The following is a 22,033-nucleotide window of genomic DNA, read 5'->3' on the forward strand; positions in this document are numbered from 1 at the left end:
GTGACGTCACAGTTTACGGTTTGACACATAACTAAATACACACCTACAAGATACGAACTGTCAACTGACATTTGTCATTTGTTGTTTATCGCCTAACTGTCAACGGTGTGAATCCGAGAGTTGTGACGTCATCAGAATCTTCAATGACGTTTCTAGTTTGGTCACGTGACGCGTGCCAAAAGATATTTTAAATTAAATATTTACAAAAATATGGTCATTACAGGTTGTTTAACATGTTCTTATAATCCAAAAGAATTTATTGGGATACAATTCTGCCCTAAGATTTGTAGATGGAAACAACCCTATTGAAATAAAACTTCAACTTGGGAGGGACCATTATATTGGCACCACATGGAGCGAGATTTACCTATCTATATTACACTACACTAATACGATTTATAAGCCTAATCAAAAGTTTAGTTTTTCGTACACCTCCGGACCAAACTTAATTGCTTGATTAACACAGAGTTCGCGCACGAAGTCCGAGAAATCTCCAGCTGAGAACGTGAAGGGGCTGGCTTATGATTCCTTGGATTTCGTGCTCAAGTTGTAATGTTTTAGTGACACTTTTTACTTAGATATTTAAGAACATTAATCTCACAGAAAAATGTACTTGATCGCTAAGACAAAACATCTCTCTCAAATTAAATACAGGTGACCCAAAAATACATTGACAAAGAATTTCAGGAATATTTTCTGACTTACATGTATTTTACAAAATGTAATTAAAAATTAAAACTAAAATTATTGAACTAAAGCAAAACGTATTTTTTTACAAGCTTTTACTTAAATTGCCCTGTTAGTATGTAAGTTTGTTCGTTAATTAGTGTGGGTCAGATCTTGGAAGCTAAATTTGACCCACTTCCCTATTTCCGATTGAGCTGAAAATTTGCATACATATGTAAGTTGGGTGACAATGCAATCTTATGGTACCATCGAGCTGATCTGATGATGGAGACAAGAGGTGGCCATAGGAACTCTGTAATGCAACAAAGCAACCGAATAGGGTATTTGACTACTAGTCAAATGAGTTTCTTTTTTCGAACTGTCAAAACGATTTGCCACTATGGAATTTATAAACACTAGCAAATGACGTCACGGTCAAGTTACCTTCTCTTTATAGTTCTATACGAATTATAAAATAGAAATAGTGTCTAAAAATAACGGCTTCTACGTTTTTCTATTAATGTTGTGGTGCTTTATTTCGTGCGTGGTGTGAAATAATTTATTTTAAATACAGTCAAATACCCAGTCAGTCAGTGTTTGGGTTTTTTGAATTGTCTCGATGAGTATTAGTTGCCCGTGGTAAGAAAAGTACACTCAGCGATAAAAGCTTGTACCAAAAATGATTTTTTTGGCAAAAACTTATTAAGATATTCTCCTTTAGATTTGACACTTCAGTTTCGTTACAATTACCAACAAAAAAAATGTCAACGTATTTTTAGACTACCCTGTAGAAAAAGACGCAGTTATGAGTCAGAGGGAGCAAACGATATTGCGATCTCCTTCCGTCAAATAGGTGCGTTATTTTCAAAGCAACGTATATTTTATGTAAATTGGAAGTCCTTATTTTTAACTCATCCCTGCACTTACGTAAGTAAATAAAGCTACATTGTTTGAGGAAAATATAACATTTACAATAGATTCATATAATTCATAATATAATTCTTGTCCGATAAAATTGTATAATATATTACAAAACGACATTTACAACGGTTAATTACATTCTATAGTTTAGGATTAGAAATAACTCCGCAGAAGTAAATTTCGTTCTTATTTTTAAACTACGTGTTAGATTGTAATGAAACTTTGCACATACAATGACATGAGGTATATCTAGTCCTGTAATTAGTTTATATTGCTCCACCTTAAAAAAAAAACGAAAGAGCAAACACAAGTTTTGTATGAGAAACTTAAATTCGCTGAATTATTTAAAACTATGGTGCCTGAGGCTACATCAACTAATTACAGCCCTAAATATACCTTATCCTATTGTAAGTACAAAGTTTCAGAGCAATCTAGCTAGTCGTTTTAAAATGAGAGCGTCGCTACGTTTGTATGGAGAACCAAGCTTGCTGGGGACCCCTAATTTGTAGGCCATACTGAACAACTTACAATAGGACCGACCCCGAAAACCCAAAAAAATCTGCTTTCTCATACATTTCGATTTTCGACAATGCATATGTCAAAGTGCCTCATAAATATAAATAAATGTGCCATTTTCAACCAAAAGGGTACTTAACGCCAGTTGTCAATAAGGCGCTATTTACATATAGCTTCAATAAAATCAACCTTATCGACGACCGACAATGTGGTACCTTTTGGTTGAAAACATCACAAATATCCTTCTGCTTACTTCTACGGAGCTCTTTCTAGTTCTAAAAAAAAATAGCAGAAGAATATACACAAGTTTAAGATTTTCAATTCAATCTTACTTGGATAAAGGGCATAAAGGCCCTCTTCTCTAAAGTGTTCAACAGATACACGTAATATATTTGAAATTAGTAATATAAATAAATGTTCGTAGAATTATTATTTACTTAGGAAAAAATGATTCACCCTGTTCACTCAGTTTTATTTCCATGAAGATTAATCTTCTGAACAGACAGCGAAGAAATATGCCCTGCCCCGGACGCCAGGCGATCGCGCTTATTTAAACGAAATTTAACTTTACGAAGTCCCGCGTAAGTCCCTATTGCATTGGCGAAGCTGTCAGCTGTAGCCGTCGCGTCCTAGGCAAGACTCCGATGACGGCCACAGCCGACTGTGGCGGTCAAAAGGTTAAAAAAAGATGGGGTATAACGAACATAGTTTATTTTGCTCGGGACAAGACAAACTGTATGAGGATTCCATACAAGTGTTTGTCTTGTCCCCGTGACAGTCTTACACCACCTTACCTTATGAGTTTTTGTGAACTGTACACGACAACTATATGCAAGAGGGGTAGCTATGTTATTACTTCTTCTGTTCTGGTATTCTCCTGCTTTCAGAGTTAAACCAATTTAATAAAATCATCTTCGTATTGTTACTTAGCGTAGTCTAAATAACCTTCTTGATAGATGTGAAAAAAGTAACATGTAACATTTTGCAAAAACTAGGTTTCCCAAAACAGTTTTACCAATAACATTGACTTTTTATGTATGTACTTACAAATACATTAAAAAGAATTGAAAAACAAACAAAAAAAATTTTTTTGGCGAAATTTACATACATTCATATAGCATTTTTTCCTTCTATTGGCCTCAGAAATGCGTGGTTAAAATCTTTCCTCGTGTTACACCGAGTATATCGCAAGTTTTTATTATAAGGGGTAAGGTCTAATATTGCTTTACAGCTAGAAAGTACCCATATAATACATAGTTTCTTTTCTATACACAATTACACATACACAGTACATTTACTAAGTTTGGCACTGTTGCCCCTAGCGGGAGAGCGAACGGTTTAAATTATAGCCTAAGAATACGTGTAATTTACGTATAATTTAGTAACACGAAGTAGCCGATTTGACTGGTTCAATTAGTTTGTCCGAGCTTATCCCACTGTCGGAAACCTCATATGTATGGAAGGTAGAGGCAAGGAACAAAATCTCCATATACCAAAAAGTGTCCGAAAAAACTATAAACAGGTGGCGCTACAATACCTAGAATACATGAGAAAAAAATCTAATCATAGACAGCGCACTTCACTCCGTCAATAACGCCTAGGTTCTTACCTATGCTAGCGCTACTCTGGAGAGGTTTGGAACTATTATTTATAGCTGACAGCTGGACACTTTTGCAACAGTTCTGCCTAAGGAGTTTCTGTTCCTTGCCTCTACCTTCCATACTCATATGTATTGTACGGAGTGACGTTTATGTGACATGACTACGTTACGTACTAATAGCCATACATTTGACGTGCCCCTCACCCGCAAAAATCGGTAGGCTATTTTCTACAGAAAATAACAGACAAAGGCGTCTCCAGTTGTTAAATCCTCCAAGGTTTGTACATACACGCCGGCCGCTAGACTACTTTGGAATCGTGAAAGTGTTCACGTTTTTGAATGTTTTGCCTGTCTCTTTTACACTTATGAAATATTTGTACACATGATGGCTTCCCTTTTGCACACTTCAATTATCTTTGAGCATTAGCGTCATCTGTGAGTCAATTTGTAAACTCGACCATAAAGATTTAAATAATAATAGAACCATGATCGTTTTATGTATTGATATTACTTATTTTTTATGCATAACTCTTACTGTTATTCCTCTACTTCCCGATTATTAGAAGTACCCAGATTTTGGCACGAGGGTGATTTTTATCGCGCGGTAAGACGTTAGCGAGCTATACAAATACAAATATCTTTATTTCGCTTTCTAATGTGGTACAAAAGATGTTTAAAATATATAGTAGTCACACACATTTCACCAGAAACTGGCATGCAAACTTATTATAAAAAGCTATGGAGTCGACATTAGCAATAAAGTTCAATTCATATTCATAAGCTTTCTCATTCATGATTGTATTGACTGATTTTAATTTTATAATCTAGAATCAAGAACCTTGACGAGTTTATAAATGATACTTTAATTTTGTCTTTGAGTATATACAAACAAGAATAATTGCCATTTTTTGCACTTCATTAATTTACATAAATAATGGCCATTTTTTGCATTTCATTATTTTATTGCTAATGTCGACTCCATAGCTCGCGAACGTCTTACCGTGCGACAAAAACTCCGATGTCTACGTGATAATAGCTTTAGGTAGAATATGTACCGCACAAAATATAACAGCTGAATTGTACGATTTTTGAAATAACATTTATTTAGGATGAGACCCTTTCGTACTGGGTGACTTATTATCATACGTCGGGGTTTTCGGTGCGGGAATGTTTTCTTGTATTTATAACTTTGTCTATTGTAAAATAATTACCAAACTATGAATTAAAAATAGAAGGTGAGCTTCAAATGCGCTTAGAAATATTAAAATAGTATTGGTTTTAATAGTTTTAACCTGTTTTTTGGCTAGTGTAAAACATTCCCGCACCGAAAACCTCGACGTATGCTTATTATCTCTTTATTTCAATAGCATCTATATACAAAAAGCAGAAGTTACCAAGCGGGCAACACATTCAAAGACAACTGCACACAAGTTTTTGTGTGTGTGTATTTTTTTTGTTTATTTATATACAAAGCACTTAAAACTAAGATACACCACAGAAACTTGTAAGAAGAAGTTTATGTGTGTGTGTGTAGGTCATTTTGAACACCTCACCCACTCGGCTATTTATGTCGCTATATGTTCTAAGGAGTAAATTAATAAACAATTATAATTGTTGTTGATAGCATAAACTCATTAAACGCCACCTACAACGATGACTAAGCACCTCCACTTTATTGAAAATTTAATTCCATATTAATTAACTCCCTATTGTTTATACACGAAAGTACACGAACATTTATTCACAGTACAGACTCGCCATCATATTATAATGATGCTCAAAATATACACACAATAGAGGAAATTGTGTTCATATGTTTGTCAGAGTCTTGTCAACTTAGATATATCTAAGAGCGGCGGTGGCGGACTGTCGCTTTTACCCCCTTATTCATAAACGTCTACTAAAGTTAACGAGCCGCTAATAATCGTTTGTCCCTTTCCATCATACCAATACGTCGGAAAGGGACAAACGATTATTACAATACAATACAAAATTTATTTATTAACAAGGTAGAGTTGATTAGAGGCAGGGTTGACAAAAGTAGGTAATTATAAATTTTATATACATTAGCGGCTTGTTAACTTTAGTTGATGTTTATGAATAAGGGGGTTCGTAGTAAATAAACACGTATTACTTTGCCTGATTGTGTCCATGCCACACACAAAGTATTCGTCACTATTTCATTGAATCGATGAATTCAGTATGTAATTTGTTACTAAGTTTCGGTTGAACCGCTCATAGTCTCCATTTTGCTGCGTGTATTCTGTAAGATCTCTACACAACTACAGCCACATTTATTTTTCATATCACGTCGGTAACAAACACACAGGATGCTAAGCGTGCCGTGCAACTGCAAATAAAAACTTGTGCACACTTTTTAAAGAACTCACTGCAGTCCCTCAAGCAGTGGCGGGCAAGACCACAATTGGATGTGGGCAAGGTACATTTAGCGAGGCCCTCTGATGGCGCAAAAAATAACGAATACATTTTTACGTTGCATCCGAGTTATAACCCAAGATAATTTGAAATAGAGGTGCCATGTCAAAGACTTTGTGGCGACGTAAATTTACTGCCATCTTTCGACATATAATTAAAACTTTTAGAACGCCATTTGACTTTGATCTTTATTATTTCACTGATATGTGTTCAATTTGTTAAATATCAAAAATTGGCGCCATCTAATAGATCAAAGGCCAAAGGTATAGCAGCATCGTTTCGAGCGATGGCGCCATAACATTTAGGTAGTGCCCGGTAAGATGGCGCTACTTTTTGATATTTAATAAATTGAACATTACAAAGTTTTCTTTGACACCTCTATTTCAAATTCTCTTTGGTTATACATATAAAAGCACGAGGCCACTCAGACCGCGAGGCCGCGATGGCCCACGTCGCCCATGCCTAACGCCGCCTCCCTCAAGCAACGGTTACCGTAGCTCTTGGACGCTTGCAACTCCAATACCGTTTCAAAACCTTTTTGAAGAACTTAAATTGGTTCCTCGTGGAACCCAAAGCAAACTACACAAGTTCTAGTACTTTGATTGTGCCTTGACTGTTAGCTGCGAGGAGTACTTGTCTTTCGGAAGGCGGCGCGCGTCGCCAGCAGACCGCTGAGACGAATTCCGAGGGCTCGTCTTCCCGCCTTTCGCCTCCAGTACCTGAAAATAGACGTTAATTCATTATCATGAACACACATTTAAAGATAAAGATAGTTTATTATTCAAGTAGGCATATTACAATGCGCTTATGAACGTCAAATAAAGCTACACCGATTCTAACCCTACACCTCTGACCCGAGAAGATTTAAATACCCTCTCAATTGGAGGACGGTATCCCAATATGGACCGACAAGAAACTCCGCGGGACACATCTTTTCAAAACATTACATCTTATAATTAACATGCATTAAATAAGAAAAATAAAATACAATTTAGATTACTATAAAAATCATGCAATTACATACAGTAGCTACTTTTCTTTATAGAAAATTAATAAAAAAAATGTATGTCATATAAAATCATACAAATTCGCAGGCCACGTAGCGCCCGCCGGCCTCGGTGAGAGACCTACTAGTCCTGCATGAACCCACCTCTCTCCAGGAAGCCCCGCACGGCGTCGAAGCGGTGCGCCAGCAGGGGCTTGGACAGGCCCGCGTAGTACACGTACAGCGCGTTGTTCTCGGAGCCGCAGGCCACGTAGCGCCCGCCGGCCTCGGTGAGAGGCCTACTAGTCCTGCATGAACCCACCTCTCTCCAGGAAGCCCCGCACGGCGTCGAAGCGGTGCGCCAGCAGGGGCTTGGACAGGCCCGCGTAGTACACGTACAGCGCGTTGTTCTCGGAGCCGCAGGCCACGTAGCGCCCGCCGGCCTCGGTGAGAGGCCTACTAGTCCTGCATGAACCCACCTCTCTCCAGGAAGCCCCGCACGGCGTCGAAGCGGTGCGCCAGCAGGGGCTTGGACAGGCCCGCGTAGTACACGTACAGCGCGTTGTTCTCGGAGCCGCAGGCCACGTAGCGCCCGCCGGCCTCGGTGAGAGGCCTACTAGTCCTGCATGAACCCACCTCTCTCCAGGAAGCCCCGCACGGCGTCGAAGCGGTGCGCCAGCAGGGGCTTGGACAGGCCCGCGTAGTACACGTACAGCGCGTTGTTCTCGGAGCCGCAGGCCACGTAGCGCCCGCCGGCCTCGGTGAGAGGCCTACTAGTCCTGCATGAACCCACCTCTCTCCAGGAAGCCCCGCACGGCGTCGAAGCGGTGCGCCAGCAGGGGCTTGGACAGGCCCGCGTAGTACACGTACAGCGCGTTGTTCTCGGAGCCGCAGGCCACGTAGCGCCCGCCGGCCTCGGTGAGAGGCCTACTAGTCCTGCATGAACCCACCTCTCTCCAGGAAGCCCCGCACGGCGTCGAAGCGGTGCGCCAGCAGGGGCTTGGACAGGCCCGCGTAGTACACGTACAGCGCGTTGTTCTCGGAGCCGCAGGCCACGTAGCGCCCGCCGGCCTCGGTGAGAGGCCTACTAGTCCTGCATGAACCCACCTCTCTCCAGGAAGCCCCGCACGGCGTCGAAGCGGTGCGCCAGCAGGGGCTTGGACAGGCCCGCGTAGTACACGTACAGCGCGTTGTTCTCGGAGCCGCAGGCCACGTAGCGCCCGCCGGCCTCGGTGAGAGGCCTACTAGTCCTGCATGAACCCACCTCTCTCCAGGAAGCCCCGCACGGCGTCGAAGCGGTGCGCCAGCAGGGGCTTGGACAGGCCCGCGTAGTACACGTACAGCGCGTTGTTCTCGGAGCCGCAGGCCACGTAGCGCCCGCCGGCCTCGGTGAGAGGCCTACTAGTCCTGCATGAACCCACCTCTCTCCAGGAAGCCCCGCACGGCGTCGAAGCGGTGCGCCAGCAGGGGCTTGGACAGGCCCGCGTAGTACACGTACAGCGCGTTGTTCTCGGAGCCGCAGGCCACGTAGCGCCCGCCGGCCTCGGTGAGAGGCCTACTAGTCCTGCATGAACCCACCTCTCTCCAGGAAGCCCCGCACGGCGTCGAAGCGGTGCGCCAGCAGGGGCTTGGACAGGCCCGCGTAGTACACGTACAGCGCGTTGTTCTCGGAGCCGCAGGCCACGTAGCGCCCGCCGGCCTCGGTGAGAGGCCTACTAGTCCTGCATGAACCCACCTCTCTCCAGGAAGCCCCGCACGGCGTCGAAGCGGTGCGCCAGCAGGGGCTTGGACAGGCCCGCGTAGTACACGTACAGCGCGTTGTTCTCGGAGCCGCAGGCCACGTAGCGCCCGCCGGCCTCGGTGAGAGGCCTACTAGTCCTGCATGAACCCACCTCTCTCCAGGAAGCCCCGCACGGCGTCGAAGCGGTGCGCCAGCAGGGGCTTGGACAGGCCCGCGTAGTACACGTACAGCGCGTTGTTCTCGGAGCCGCAGGCCACGTAGCGCCCGCCGGCCTCGGTGAGAGGCCTACTAGTCCTGCATGAACCCACCTCTCTCCAGGAAGCCCCGCACGGCGTCGAAGCGGTGCGCCAGCAGGGGCTTGGACAGGCCCGCGTAGTACACGTACAGCGCGTTGTTCTCGGAGCCGCAGGCCACGTAGCGCCCGCCGGCCTCGGTGAGAGGCCTACTAGTCCTGCATGAACCCACCTCTCTCCAGGAAGCCCCGCACGGCGTCGAAGCGGTGCGCCAGCAGGGGCTTGGACAGGCCCGCGTAGTACACGTACAGCGCGTTGTTCTCGGAGCCGCAGGCCACGTAGCGCCCGCCGGCCTCGGTGAGAGGCCTACTAGTCCTGCATGAACCCACCTCTCTCCAGGAAGCCCCGCACGGCGTCGAAGCGGTGCGCCAGCAGGGGCTTGGACAGGCCCGCGTAGTACACGTACAGCGCGTTGTTCTCGGAGCCGCAGGCCACGTAGCGCCCGCTGGCCTCCGTGGCGAGGCCGACGAAGTTCTTCTCGTTGGCGTGCCCGGTGAACGAGCGGACGCAGCGGGGGGATTCCACCTGATAAATAATAATAAAGTACGAAAATTTCATTATTGATAAAAAAAAATATCACTATGAATTTTGACTTTCGCGTCTTTTTACAAGCTTTTATTTAACTTCACGTGTATGTAATGTATCTTTGTTCCTTGCTTTGTATGTATGTCCTGGAATCTTGCAAGTTAAATATGACCCACTTCCCGGTTTCCGATTAAGTTGAAAATTTGCATACATATGTAAGTCGGGTTGTTTCCGCCGAAAGATGCCGAGTTCTTCTTTTTGCCATCAGATATTGGTACTTGGGTAACGTTGAAATGACACTCCAACACATTAGATTTCTCCATATGTATTAAAATGGTTACATCGTAAAAATTACAAATATCGAACAATCGATAGCAAAATATGCGCGTGAGCGCGACGAACCGACGAAGATCGTAGGGTCTCTGCCGAGTCTGCCGGGCAGCGCCGCGGCGGTGAGAGGGGAGGGCGGCTGCGCCTGCCGGGGCCCGTTCCCCGCGCGTCTCCTCCCGTGCGTTATTGCTTTATGTATTGGCGTTAACACGGGTGACAATGCAATATTATGGTACCATCAAGCTGATCTGATGATGGAGACAGGAGGTAGCCAACTCTGTGATAAAACAACGCAACCTAATTGTGTTTGGGGTTTTTAGAATTGTCTCGATGAGTATTAGTTGCCTGTGGAAAAAAGTACAGTCAGCGATAAAAGCTTGTACCACAAAAGAATTTTTCTCCAAAAACTTATTCTACTGGCAAAGTTGACTTGCCCAAGTAAACTAAAGAACCACGAAAAGTACAGGTGAGTAATAATTAGGTATGTCAAAGAGATATAAAGTGGAAATCTTCATACCTTCCATAGTTTTAGTTGTGAGTCTGTTGAGGCGGACACGAGCGTTCGTGCGTCGAGGAACTTCACGTACGACACCGCTTTCCTGTTGGCAGTAGGTTAAAGTTAGCAAAGTCTTAAGGCAAAAAAAAAACAGAAAACTATGGTTTTATGTCATTACTTCTTAGCTAACTAGTATGTCTTCTTCTTCCTCGCGTTGTCCCAGCATTTTGCCACGGCTCATGTGAGCCTGGAGTCCGCTTGACAACTAATCCCAAGATTTGGCGTAGGCACTAGTTTTTACGAAAGCGCCTGCCATCTGACCTTCCAACCCAGAGGGTAAACTATTAGCCAATTAGTATGTACAAAACAAAAATAGTAATCATCAACCCATCTGTCATCGTTAAAGCGTACGCAAAATTTTATTATATGGGAAGTCTCAGCTAGACTGAGTGTCCAGCCCGCTAATTGTGTTTGGTACAACCGGCTCATAGTGTTTCCATTTCATCACCTCACCTGTGGTCCCTGAACACGGCTAGAGGCGCCCTGGGGGCCCTGAGGTCGTAGTAGTGCACGCAGTGGTCCGCGGATCCGAACGCCAGGTGGCAGGAGGAGCGCGGGTTGAAACGCACGCAGCACACGTTGAAGCGTGCTTCTAACGTTGCCACAGATCTGGAGCAAATCGGATGATTAAAAATCCGGTGAGCATTGCGAGAGATTTTAACAGTATATTCCTGATTATATTTAACCTTTTGACGTCATATGACGCGCGCGGCTACAGCCCAATATCAACCTTCATGCGTACTAACAAGGTTCACGATTACGCGCCGCGTACGATAGGCGTGGCGTTCAAAAGGTTAAAGACTAAAATGTCTTATAAACTTTTTTGGAATTCGCCTATTTTCAGAAATAAAGCTACTTGCAAAAAAAAAACGCCTTTTTATTGTTACTGAGTGCAAAACGCCTTTTTGATGGCGATGTTGCCACTATGAACATCACTTTGTCAAAAAGTGACAAGTAACACGTTGCAAAAAATAGGTTTTACAAAAAAAAGATCAAATTCTTTATGCGTTACAGTTTTACAAATAGCGTTTACATTTTAGGTACAAAAACCATACAAAAAATCGAAAAAAAAAAATAAACCAAAAAAAATTTTTTTTGGGAAATTGAACTAAACTCATATAACATTTTTTCCTTCTTTTGGCCTCAGACATGCGTGGTTAAAATCTCTCGGGTTCCTCGTGGGCACCTTGTAAATGCCAAGCAGTGTTTGCAGTGTAATGTTTTGTAAAACTGATGGCAGCAAGAACAACTTTAACAACTTTGTGAGAAGAAAAATGTTCTTACGAGATTCTGTTAAATAATCGAACGTACGAAGTGACTTTGTTAGACGATCTTTTGAGTTGGGACAACCCCAATTTTCGAACAGCTAATAACAACTAAATGAGAAGAAAAATGTTCTTACGAGATTCTGTTAAATAATGTACGTTCGACGTACGAAGTGATTTTGTTAGACGACATCTTGAGTTGTGCCAACCCCAATTTTCGTGAAATTTAGGTAGCTGGAACGTATCAATATCTATCGTTTCCAATGCATGATTTAAATTTAAAACGAAGGAGAGTAAGATCAGGCTGAATGTCAAAGAGTCACACCCGTTAATCTAGTTAGTAGCGCTCGTGTTTCACGGTGTTACCTCTCGGCGTTGAGCGCTACTGTGCCTTCGTAGTCTGCTGACGCTAGCACATTCTGTTGACTCTTACCTCTCGGCGTTGAGCGCCCACAGTTTGACGCGCGCGTCGTCAGAGCCACTAGCTAGCAGCCGCACGTCAGCACGGTTGAAGTGCACCGACCAACAACACTTGTCGTGCTCGAGTAGCGCTGGCGTGTCGCATACTACCTTACCTCTCGGCGTTGAGCGCCCACAGTTTGACGCGCGCGTCGTCAGAGCCACTAGCTAGCAGCCGCACGTCAGCACGGTTGAAGTGCACCGACCAACAACACTTGTCGTGCTCGAGTAGCGCTGGCGTGTCGCATACTACCTTACCTCTCGGCGTTGAGCGCCCACAGTTTGACGCGCGCGTCGTCAGAGCCACTAGCTAGCAGCCGCACGTCAGCACGGTTGAAGTGCACCGACCAGCAGCGCTTGTCGTGCTCGAGTAGCGCTCGTGTGCGCTGCCCGGTGCCCGCGTCCCATACCGCTACTGTGCCTTCGTAGTCTGCTGACGCCAGCACATTCTGTACGACAAAAAATTAATCATCAATTTTACGTTTGTTTCGACAATTATTTTGTGATTTTAAACTTATTTTCACAAAATAATGACACTACATCTATGATAACAGTCCAGAAAAATATATATTTTTCGTTTACGTTCCAAAAAAAAAAACCGTACACACAAACGAACGTAACATACGAAGTAGATGAAAAATAAACAAAGTACCTTATGATACGCGTTCCACGACATGCAACTAATTTTATGCGCGCACTGCATCTCCGCGCAGGGGTAGTGCATGTCCACGGCGGCCCGAACTACAGCTTCATATTACTTTGATGCTATATACACTACCTTATGATAAGCGTTCCATGACATGCAACTAATTTTATGAGCGCACTGTATCTCCGCGCAGGGGTAGTGCACGTCCACGGTGTCCCGAACTACAGCTTCATATTACTTTGATGCTATATACACTACCTTATGATAAGCGTTCCATGACATGCAACTAATTTTATGAGCGCACTGTATCTCCGCGCAGGGGTAGTGCACGTCCACGGTGTCCCGAACTACAGCTTCATATTACTTTGATGCTATATACACTACCTTATGATAAGCGTTCCATGACATGCAACTAATTTTACGAGCGCACTGTATCTCCGCGCAGGGGTAGTGCACGTCCACGGTGTCCCGAACTACGGCATCGTATTACATTAACACTGTTTTACGTACCTTATGATACACGTTCCAAGATACACAGCTAATTTTTATGCGCACACTGCATTTCAGCGCAGGGGTAGTGCACATACACGGCGTCCCGAACCACGACTTCATATTACTTTGATGCGATTTACACTACCTTATGATACGCGTTCCACGAGACGCAACTAATTTTATGAGCGCACTGTATCTCCGTGAAGGGGTAGTAGTGCACGTCCACGGCGTCCCGAACTACGGCATCGTATTACATTAACGCTATATTACGTACCTTATGATACGCGTTCCACGACACGCAGCTAATTTTATGCGCGCACTGCATTTCAGCGCAAGGGTAGTGCACATCCACTGCGTCCCGAACTACGGCCTCGTATTCGAACACTTTGATGCGTTTCGTCACGCCGGCGATGGCGAAGAATTCTTCGTCTTTGTCAAACTCTGTAAACGTGGATAATTACAGACTATTACTGCGATATTCTCTAGCTGCCCACAGTTCTATAAGAAGGTTGCCCATTCCATATGATTTTGAATTTTAACTTTGACCAATCAAAATTGCATTTGTTTTGGCAAGTTGTGACGTGTACTAAAGAGGATAAACGATATCTACTCGAATAGTTTTTTATATAATCATTAAAATCCATATTGTTCGTCTGTTTGTCAGTTAAGCCGAATTTGTCTGTCGTAATGCTGTCACGCATGACATATACCCCCTTATTCATAAACGTGTACTAAAGTTACGATGCCGCTGATCATCGTTTGTCCCTTTCCATCATACCAATACGTCGGAAAGGGACAAACGATAATCAGCGGCATCGTAACTTTAGTACACGTTTATGAATAAGGGGGCTAGAGTTCACATCTATCCTTGGATGATTTAACAACCGGGGTCACCTTTAAGAACTGACCCCTTTGTCGAAAACTCGGCCAATGGTCATATGTATTGTATGGACTGACATTTATCTGACATAGCTATTCGTACGTTACGTACTATCTTTAAATTTCATAAAATGGCGCCATCTAATAGATCAAAGGCCAAAGGTATAGCGACAGCGTTTTGACCGATGGCGCCACTTTTTGATATTTAACAAATTTAACACATATAAGTGAAAGAATAAGGATCAAAGTCAAATAGCGTTCTAAAATGTTTAATCATGTGTCGAAAGATGGCAGTAAATTTACATGGCTACAAAGTTTTCTTTGACAATACACGTCTATTTCAAATTCTCTTTGGTACAAATAAAATAAAAGCCTTTTATTTAAAAAAAAATAGCCATACATTTGTCTGGCAAACATCGGCACATTGTTTTGTACAGAAAATTACAATTACATCTATCAGTTGACTGCGTGTAATGATTTTCTACCTTAGTGTTACTGTAGCACTTAGACAGAGAGATAGGCTTGCAAACTGAGTACAGTGTTTTCAAATGAGACAAATATTTGACGTGTCAGAAGTCAGAACACAGTAATGGTGGCGTTGCGACACTACAGACAAATTTGAATTCAGCATTAAGGTTCCTCCTCTCGCAAAATACCGTAAAACTAAGTTACTGTGAAGCATTTTTTTTATATTAACGCATTCACTGCCATGGGGCGTGGCCTAGGAACAAACTTGTATGACGGTGAACGCATATATGCGTCGGTGGCAGTGAATGCGTTAACCTTTTGACCGCCAAAGACGTCATATGACGCGCGCGGCTAATGACCAATATCGACCTTTATGCATACCAACAAGGTTCACGATTACGCGCTGCGTACGATAGGCGTGGCGTTCAAAAGGTTAAATATATGACACTTTTGAGCAGAAAAAAATATATAACAATCTAAAAGATATGAGCGATGATATGGTTTTACTGGAATAATATAATAATATAAATAAGTAAGAAAAAAATGCTGAATTCACCCCCATTTTATTCAGTTGTATCCTTATTACTACTGGAACTTTTATCGAAAATATATGAAACTTAAAAAAAAAAATCACAGAATTTGGTTTTCTTGCTATTTGCAAATTCATAAGACTACGCCTCAATTACTAAAAAAATAAGCCTAAATCCCGCCAAGGTTCCTACCATTACCCCCCTCTCCTCCTATAATCAGTGCGGGGCACGTCGTGTTGCTAGACGGACCTGTGCTGCGTTGCGCGCGCGAGCAAGCGAGATTCTATTTCGAACGCATAGTTCTGCGCGCTCGATCTTTTGCAGTGGGTGGTGCGGTGAGGGGTATAAGCTCCGCCCACACGCGCGAGGTCGTTGGCAGGTTGGTGCAGCCTTAAAAGGGATAGTCATGATACTAACCTATAGTAGACACGATGGTGGAATAATTAATGGCATCGCTGGAGTACGATAGTGTAGCTAACGGCCTCAGTGCCCTGGACATAAAACGAAATTTTAATATTCACGAAAGTCTGTGGCGCATTGTTATCAAAGAGAATTTGAAATAGAGGTGGATTTTTTTAGCCACAGTAAACTTACTGCTATCTTTCGACACATGATTAAAACTTTCAGAATACAATTTGACTTTGATCCTTATTCTTTTACTGATATGTGTTAAATATAAAAAAGCGGCATCTAATAAATCAAAGGAAAAAGGTATGTCAGTATCGTTTCGAGCGATGGTGGGATTAAGTGTGATTGTAAAGAATGAATTATTTATTGTTATGTTATTAATGATGAAATTGATAATTCAATGTATATATATACCGTATTTTTTGACATTTAGATTTTATTCTAGAAAGGTTCTAGACTAGTATTTTTATACAATTTTGATGTTTGACGATCCTTTTGTGAAATTCTTATTATTAAGTTTACTATATCTATAATAGTTCAATGTTTTTTTTAGAACAATAATAACTGCATCAATAAATTGCTCTGATATTTAGATTAAGATGATATTTGTAAAATTTGACGATTTAAAAGTGCTTGTTGCTAGGCCTATTTGAATAAAGAATATTTTGACTTGACTTGATGGCGCCTTGGCGCCAAAACCTTTAGCCGGTGCCCGGTAAGATGGCGCCACTTTTTAATATTTAACAAATTTAACACATATCAGTGAAAGAATAAGGATCAAAGTCAAATGGCGTTCTAAAAGTTTTAATCATGTGTCGAAAGATGGCAGTAAATTTATGTGGCTGCAAAGTTTGACAATACACCTCTATTTCAAATTCTCTTTGTCTTCATGAAGCAATAAGTAATAATTTTAGAAGCAGCAACATTATTATAATACCCTACAGGCCAATTCGAACCTGCACCTAACAGCGAACCGGTATTTGAATCATATTGGGAATCAAATTAGTTAGCTGTCATACATTAATTTTTTCTCGCTTCATGAATAAAGCATTTTTTTTTTGCCTTGAAAAATTGCGCTTGACATTTTGTCGCAAAATCGTAATATGTTTACCTACTGGTAGCCATTAAGAAGTGCATCTGACTGACCTATATCTAGTAAAAGCGACGAGGTCCTCTCTAAAGGCGTCCAAGCCCCCTCCCCCGCCCTCCCCCTTGCTGAGGGTGGCAGACGGGGAGGGAGCGGGCGGCGCTCGGCCCGCTTCCGTGGGAGACCCTTCAGGTAAGCGTTGGTCGCCATTCACGAATGATGGCTTCATTGTGGCTGAAAACAAAGATTTGATCAATAATTCGCTGTGAAAAATAGTGGTAGTCGTACGTAGTAAGAAACAGACAAGATATGTTTATGTTTAGGAATATATTATTCATCTAGCAACATTATCAGCAGAGCTAAACGAGGGGGGGGGGGGATGCTAGGGTCGGCAACGCGCATGTGACTCATCTGGAGTTGCAGGCGTACATAGGCTACGGAGACTGCTTACCATCAGGCGGGCCGTATGCTTGTTTGCCACCCACGTAGTATAATTATACGTCAAATTTACGTTCTGTCATTCACCGGATATTCCACCCTTCAAAACTGCATTCAGTAATTTTCCATATTGAGAATACCACTTGACAAAAACCTATCATGGCCGATACAACGTGTCTGCATTTAATTTTATTTTAAAGTTTAGTTATCGATCCCCTTCGGCTTCGGGCCTTATGCATATTATTTGGTTGTGAGTGGACACTGACTTGAATTTGTGAGTCAGAAGAAAGGAGATTATATAAGATACAACGGGCTCGTTCAACGAAGAAAAACGCAAGTAATTATCTCACTGACAAAGGCACTGTTCAAATCCATTCTTATTTCCGTTCTTTCTTTATTCTGTTCCTAACAGTTTAACCATGACACGTCTCGAAGTTTCTAAGTGTCTAGACACCTAAAATTGCCGATTGTCCAGTGAAAATAATGAAATGGCAAGTGAAGTTACGACGTTACGGCAGAGCAACCGCGAGCCATATGACGAAAACTAAAAGTGGTTAAGGGCGATCTGTAATGAACACTCGTGGACGTCAGCTGCCACTCCGTCGGTGGGTTAAGGAACGACTGCCACTAAAACACGTAAATAAATCGTCATCGCACCCAGATTTTAACTTCGTTAGATGATAGTTATTATCCTATTCTGAATAAATAATATCGTCAGACGGCTGTATATAGGTGGAAAGACCGTCAGCTGATGCCCTGAAGACCGTCACGCAGACGCTAGACGGGTGCATCTATCATTTATTTAAATACACCACGTCACTATTTCATCAACAAAGTGCTTAAGAAAGATGTATAATGAAACCCTGTGAACTTCAGCTGCCGTGCCGTTGGTTAATTTAAGCAGGAGTGCTTACTGGTAGGATGGTTGTCCGGGACCTGGTCATCGTGCTCAGCCACGGTAGTGACCGACGCCACGGTGGTGACCGACGGCGCCGACGTCACAACCGGAGCGGGCATGCTAGCGAGTGCGGGGAAGTAGCAAGTAGTGTCCTTACTAGTAGGATCGTTGTCCGGGACCTGATCTTCGTGCCCAGCCACGGTAGTGACCGAGGCCACGGTGGTGACCGACGGCGCCGACGTCACGAGCGGAGCGGGCGTGCCAGCGGGCGCGGGGAAGTACAGCTCGTCCGCCCGGTGCGCGAAGTAGCACTGGACGAAGTCCTCGAAGTGTGCGACTAGGCGGCGCCATCTGTTGAACGTGCTAGAATAAAGAACTGGTGTCAGTAGCGATTTGTTGGTTTAAATAAAAATGTAAAAACGCCCAGCGTCAAGTATAAAACGACGGACCTACGGAATATCGGTAAAATTGCTCTAACGCACACGGCGCTTCAGAGAAGCTCTTCTCTTGCGAATTATTGAGATAATATTAGCTGTCCACGCGTGTCTCAGCGAACATACCTGATATGCTAGAAAAGCGAGGTAGCCCCAACAACCTGAAACCGTTGTTATGCTGAACGCGACATTTTATTTATTTATTTAAACTTTATTCCATAAACATATACCATCATAGGGTTGTTTCCATCAACAAATCTTAGGGCAGAATTGTATCCCAATAAATTCTTATGGATTATAAGAACATGTTAAACTACCATTAGTGGACCTCTAATGAGCATATTTTTGTAAATATTGAATTTAAAATATCTTTTAAGACACGTCAAATGACCCAAGTCGAAACGACATTGAAGATTCTGATGACGTCACAACTCTCGGTTTGACAGTTCGATCAACCAAGGCCCCGTTGTCTGTTCTCAGTACAAAATGTAATACTCAAGCCGAAGCCATTTTGGTGGTGGGCAAGCTGTGTATGTGTGCGTTTAGGTAAATGTGTGTGAACAAACCTTGTTGTTACGTGTGTATGTACATAGTTGTGTCAAACTGTAAACTGTGACGTCACATAATTTATAAAGAGCGTTTTGGGTGCGAAAACATCTATCAAAAGATATTTTGTCAATTTAACAAGTTTAAAGCCGTTTTTAGGGTAAAAGTTGAATTTTAGGACAAAGTTTGGTTATTATAGAACGTATTGCGTTTCAAAAAATTTAAAACCACCTTATTATGTACAAATGGCTAACTTAATGCCAAAAGAAATTCTCTGCCAGTCGACCATAGGGCCAAACAGAAACACAAAAAGTAGATACTTACCTGTTGTGTAGCGGGTTCTCGCCCGCGGCGCCGGCGAAGCCCTCCTCGTCGTCCGGCGACGGCGGCGCCGCTGCGCTGTCTGACACGGAACCAGCCAGCTCTGTAAGCTCCTAAAACAATCATATTTATTTTATTTATTTTATTATTCAAATTAGTTACACAGCATTACAGTATTACTACTAAGGCACTGCGAACTACAAAACATATTTAAAAAATACAAAGATACGAGATAAAACAAATAATAACAAATACAATTTTTTTTTTATGATATGAATATGATGATATATTCCTTCATTATTAGCTAGAAGTTTAGTAGCTCATGTTCGAGAGACGTCGACCGCTGGGTAAAGGCTTCCTTAACCCTTTGAACGCCACGCTTGTCGTGTGTCTTCGTGAACCTCGTCGGAATGCACGAACGTCGATATTAGGCTTCTCTCATTTCCATATATTTTTGAAGTGAAAACTTCTTTAGCGGCGCTGTGCACTTTTTGTGATGGGGAAAAAATATTAAACTCGCGACAGGTCACGTGACCGACAGATTAGTCAGATTGAAAATTCGTAAGACAGACTGTGACCTGATCGAAAAACTGTTACAATGTCATTGAAGCCAGTAGACCGCCGGCGCGGCGTAGGAGAGGAAGTATTGTATTTTACCACATAAATGATAGTACTTTTATACTGATAATTAAAGCAATTCGTGCAAAAATATTCCCTAACCATTCCAAAATATCGTTAATATTCACGTTTTCACTTCTGCCGGCACTCCCGGAGTGCAACCCGTTGTTTTTTTATATATATATTTTGCGATATAGGAGACAAACGCCTAATGGGAAGCGGTTGCCGTCACTCCTAGACAACCACAAAACCAGCGGGGTTTTACAAGTACGCTTTTTTCTTGAAGGTCTTATCGGTCCAAAAATACCCCAGGCGACAGCACATTCCACAGTCTAGCTGTGCGAGGCAGGAACTTTCTGAATTGTATTGTGTTGTATAGTTACATTGAAAACAATATATAAACTGACCTTTCTTAGAGCTTTGACAGCATCCGAAGCCGGTCCAGACTCGCCATCTTCAGAAGGAAATGAGGCTAGGCCCGCCGCGCCCGCTTTCAAATCCTGTGAACATTCATTAACGTTATCATCATATTCCTAGCGGCAGTGGCGGGGCAAGACCAAAATTGTATGTGGGCAAGGTACATTTAGCGATGCCCTCTGGTGGCGCATAAAATGACGAACATTTTTACGTTATGTCCGAGATATACTTTTTGGGGCGCGAGGCCCCTCGGACCGCGAGGCCGCGGGCGGTGCTCGTGCATTTTTGCCACCGTAACATGCGCTTTTTTTTTTTTTTTTTTTATGTAATAGGCTGCAAACGAGCAGACGAGCCGCCTGATGGGAAGCAGTCATCGCCGCCCATGGACATAAGCAACATCGGAGGAGCCACTTATGCGTTGCCAACCTTTGAGAACCCTAAAAACCTGCTTCTTGAAGAACCCCATGTCATAGCGCAAGGGAAACACCTCAGAAGGTAGCTCATTCCACAACTTGCACGTTCTGGGAAAAAACGAGCGAGATGCCCGCTTGTTCTTGGTTTGCCACGTGTCGAGAAAGTGAGGATGAACTTTGTTTCTTTGGCGGGATGTGCGGTGATAAAAACGTGACGGTGGCACCAATTCAAAAAGTTCTTCAGAACATTCCCCATTGTACAGACGGTAGAACAGGCATAGAGAGCCAACGTCTCTCCGAAGACTGAGGGGTTCCAAACCGACTGTGAGATCGGGGTCACCAACAATACGAACTGCCCGACGTTGGATGGAGTCAAGTGGAAGAAGTTGGTATTTCGGTGCTCCAGACCAGAGGTGAGAACAGTACTTTGCTCTCCACTGGATAATTATGGCTGCTTCATTGGTGGATAGGACTCGCGTGCGGGGTTCAGGAGATTTCTATAAAGCATGCCATAGGGCCCGCATTCGGGGAACTGTTTTCATTGGTGTTTCATTTCACGTATGCGGGGTGCGGGAGATTTCCAAAACGCATGCTATTATGAGTTCCACTAGTCGTTATACCCCTGCCGCCCGTCCCCGCACGCTTTATAGCCATTAAGTAAGTTAGACGGTGGAGTACTTGTTACTGTACTCACCCGCAGCGTGCCGGCCACGTGCTCCATGTCGGCCTGGACCAGCGCGGCTTCACGCGCGAGCTGCTGCAGCTGCTGCTGTCGATGCCGGTGCAGCTGTGCCAGGAACTCATAGAGCAGACGGTGGTGCGCGGCCGCTGATTCAGCTTCGAGCAGACGCTTCCGTCGCGTTAGCACCTAGACACGTCAAAAAAACAGTCAGATTTAGCCATATACTGCTTCATTAGGACCTTAAAAGAATGTACAAACAATACATGCCGTACCACAAAGAGGAATTTAAAATTATTGCAAAAGCATCATTAATAGGAATTGTAACAAACTTCTAACCATTAGTAACTGATAATAAATTGAGTGCTAGTACCCTAGATTGTCTTCACAATATCTCTAACATTAGCTCCCTGCGAGGGAGGCCGAGTCGCGTAGCCTCCGCCGCGAGACCAGGTCGTTTAGCATA

General features: G+C 43.3%; 1 protein-coding gene across 1 annotated transcript in view; it reads right to left on the minus strand.

Annotated features, from left to right (window-relative positions):
- Positions 1–323: 323 nt before the first annotated feature.
- Positions 324–22,033, minus strand: part of LOC133531303 (E3 ubiquitin-protein ligase COP1-like) — a 45,069-nt gene continuing 23,359 nt past the window's right edge. Inside the window, exons 3-14 of the mRNA XM_061869436.1 lie at positions 21,583–21,756; positions 20,466–20,558; positions 19,444–19,553; positions 18,138–18,502; positions 16,863–17,037; positions 15,726–15,799; positions 13,706–13,872; positions 12,552–12,742; positions 11,023–11,178; positions 10,531–10,612; positions 9,488–9,683; positions 324–6,849 (exon numbers count right to left, since the gene is read on the minus strand). Of these exons, the coding sequence (XP_061725420.1) occupies positions 6,719–6,849; positions 9,488–9,683; positions 10,531–10,612; positions 11,023–11,178; positions 12,552–12,742; positions 13,706–13,872; positions 15,726–15,799; positions 16,863–17,037; positions 18,138–18,502; positions 19,444–19,553; positions 20,466–20,558; positions 21,583–21,756 (1,914 nt within the window). The 3' untranslated portion in view covers positions 324–6,718. The remainder of the gene's footprint in view (positions 6,850–9,487; positions 9,684–10,530; positions 10,613–11,022; positions 11,179–12,551; positions 12,743–13,705; positions 13,873–15,725; positions 15,800–16,862; positions 17,038–18,137; positions 18,503–19,443; positions 19,554–20,465; positions 20,559–21,582; positions 21,757–22,033) is intronic.

Source organism: Cydia pomonella, chromosome 25, assembly GCF_033807575.1.
Source record: "Cydia pomonella isolate Wapato2018A chromosome 25, ilCydPomo1, whole genome shotgun sequence".
NCBI classification, from domain to species: domain Eukaryota; kingdom Metazoa; phylum Arthropoda; class Insecta; order Lepidoptera; family Tortricidae; genus Cydia; species Cydia pomonella.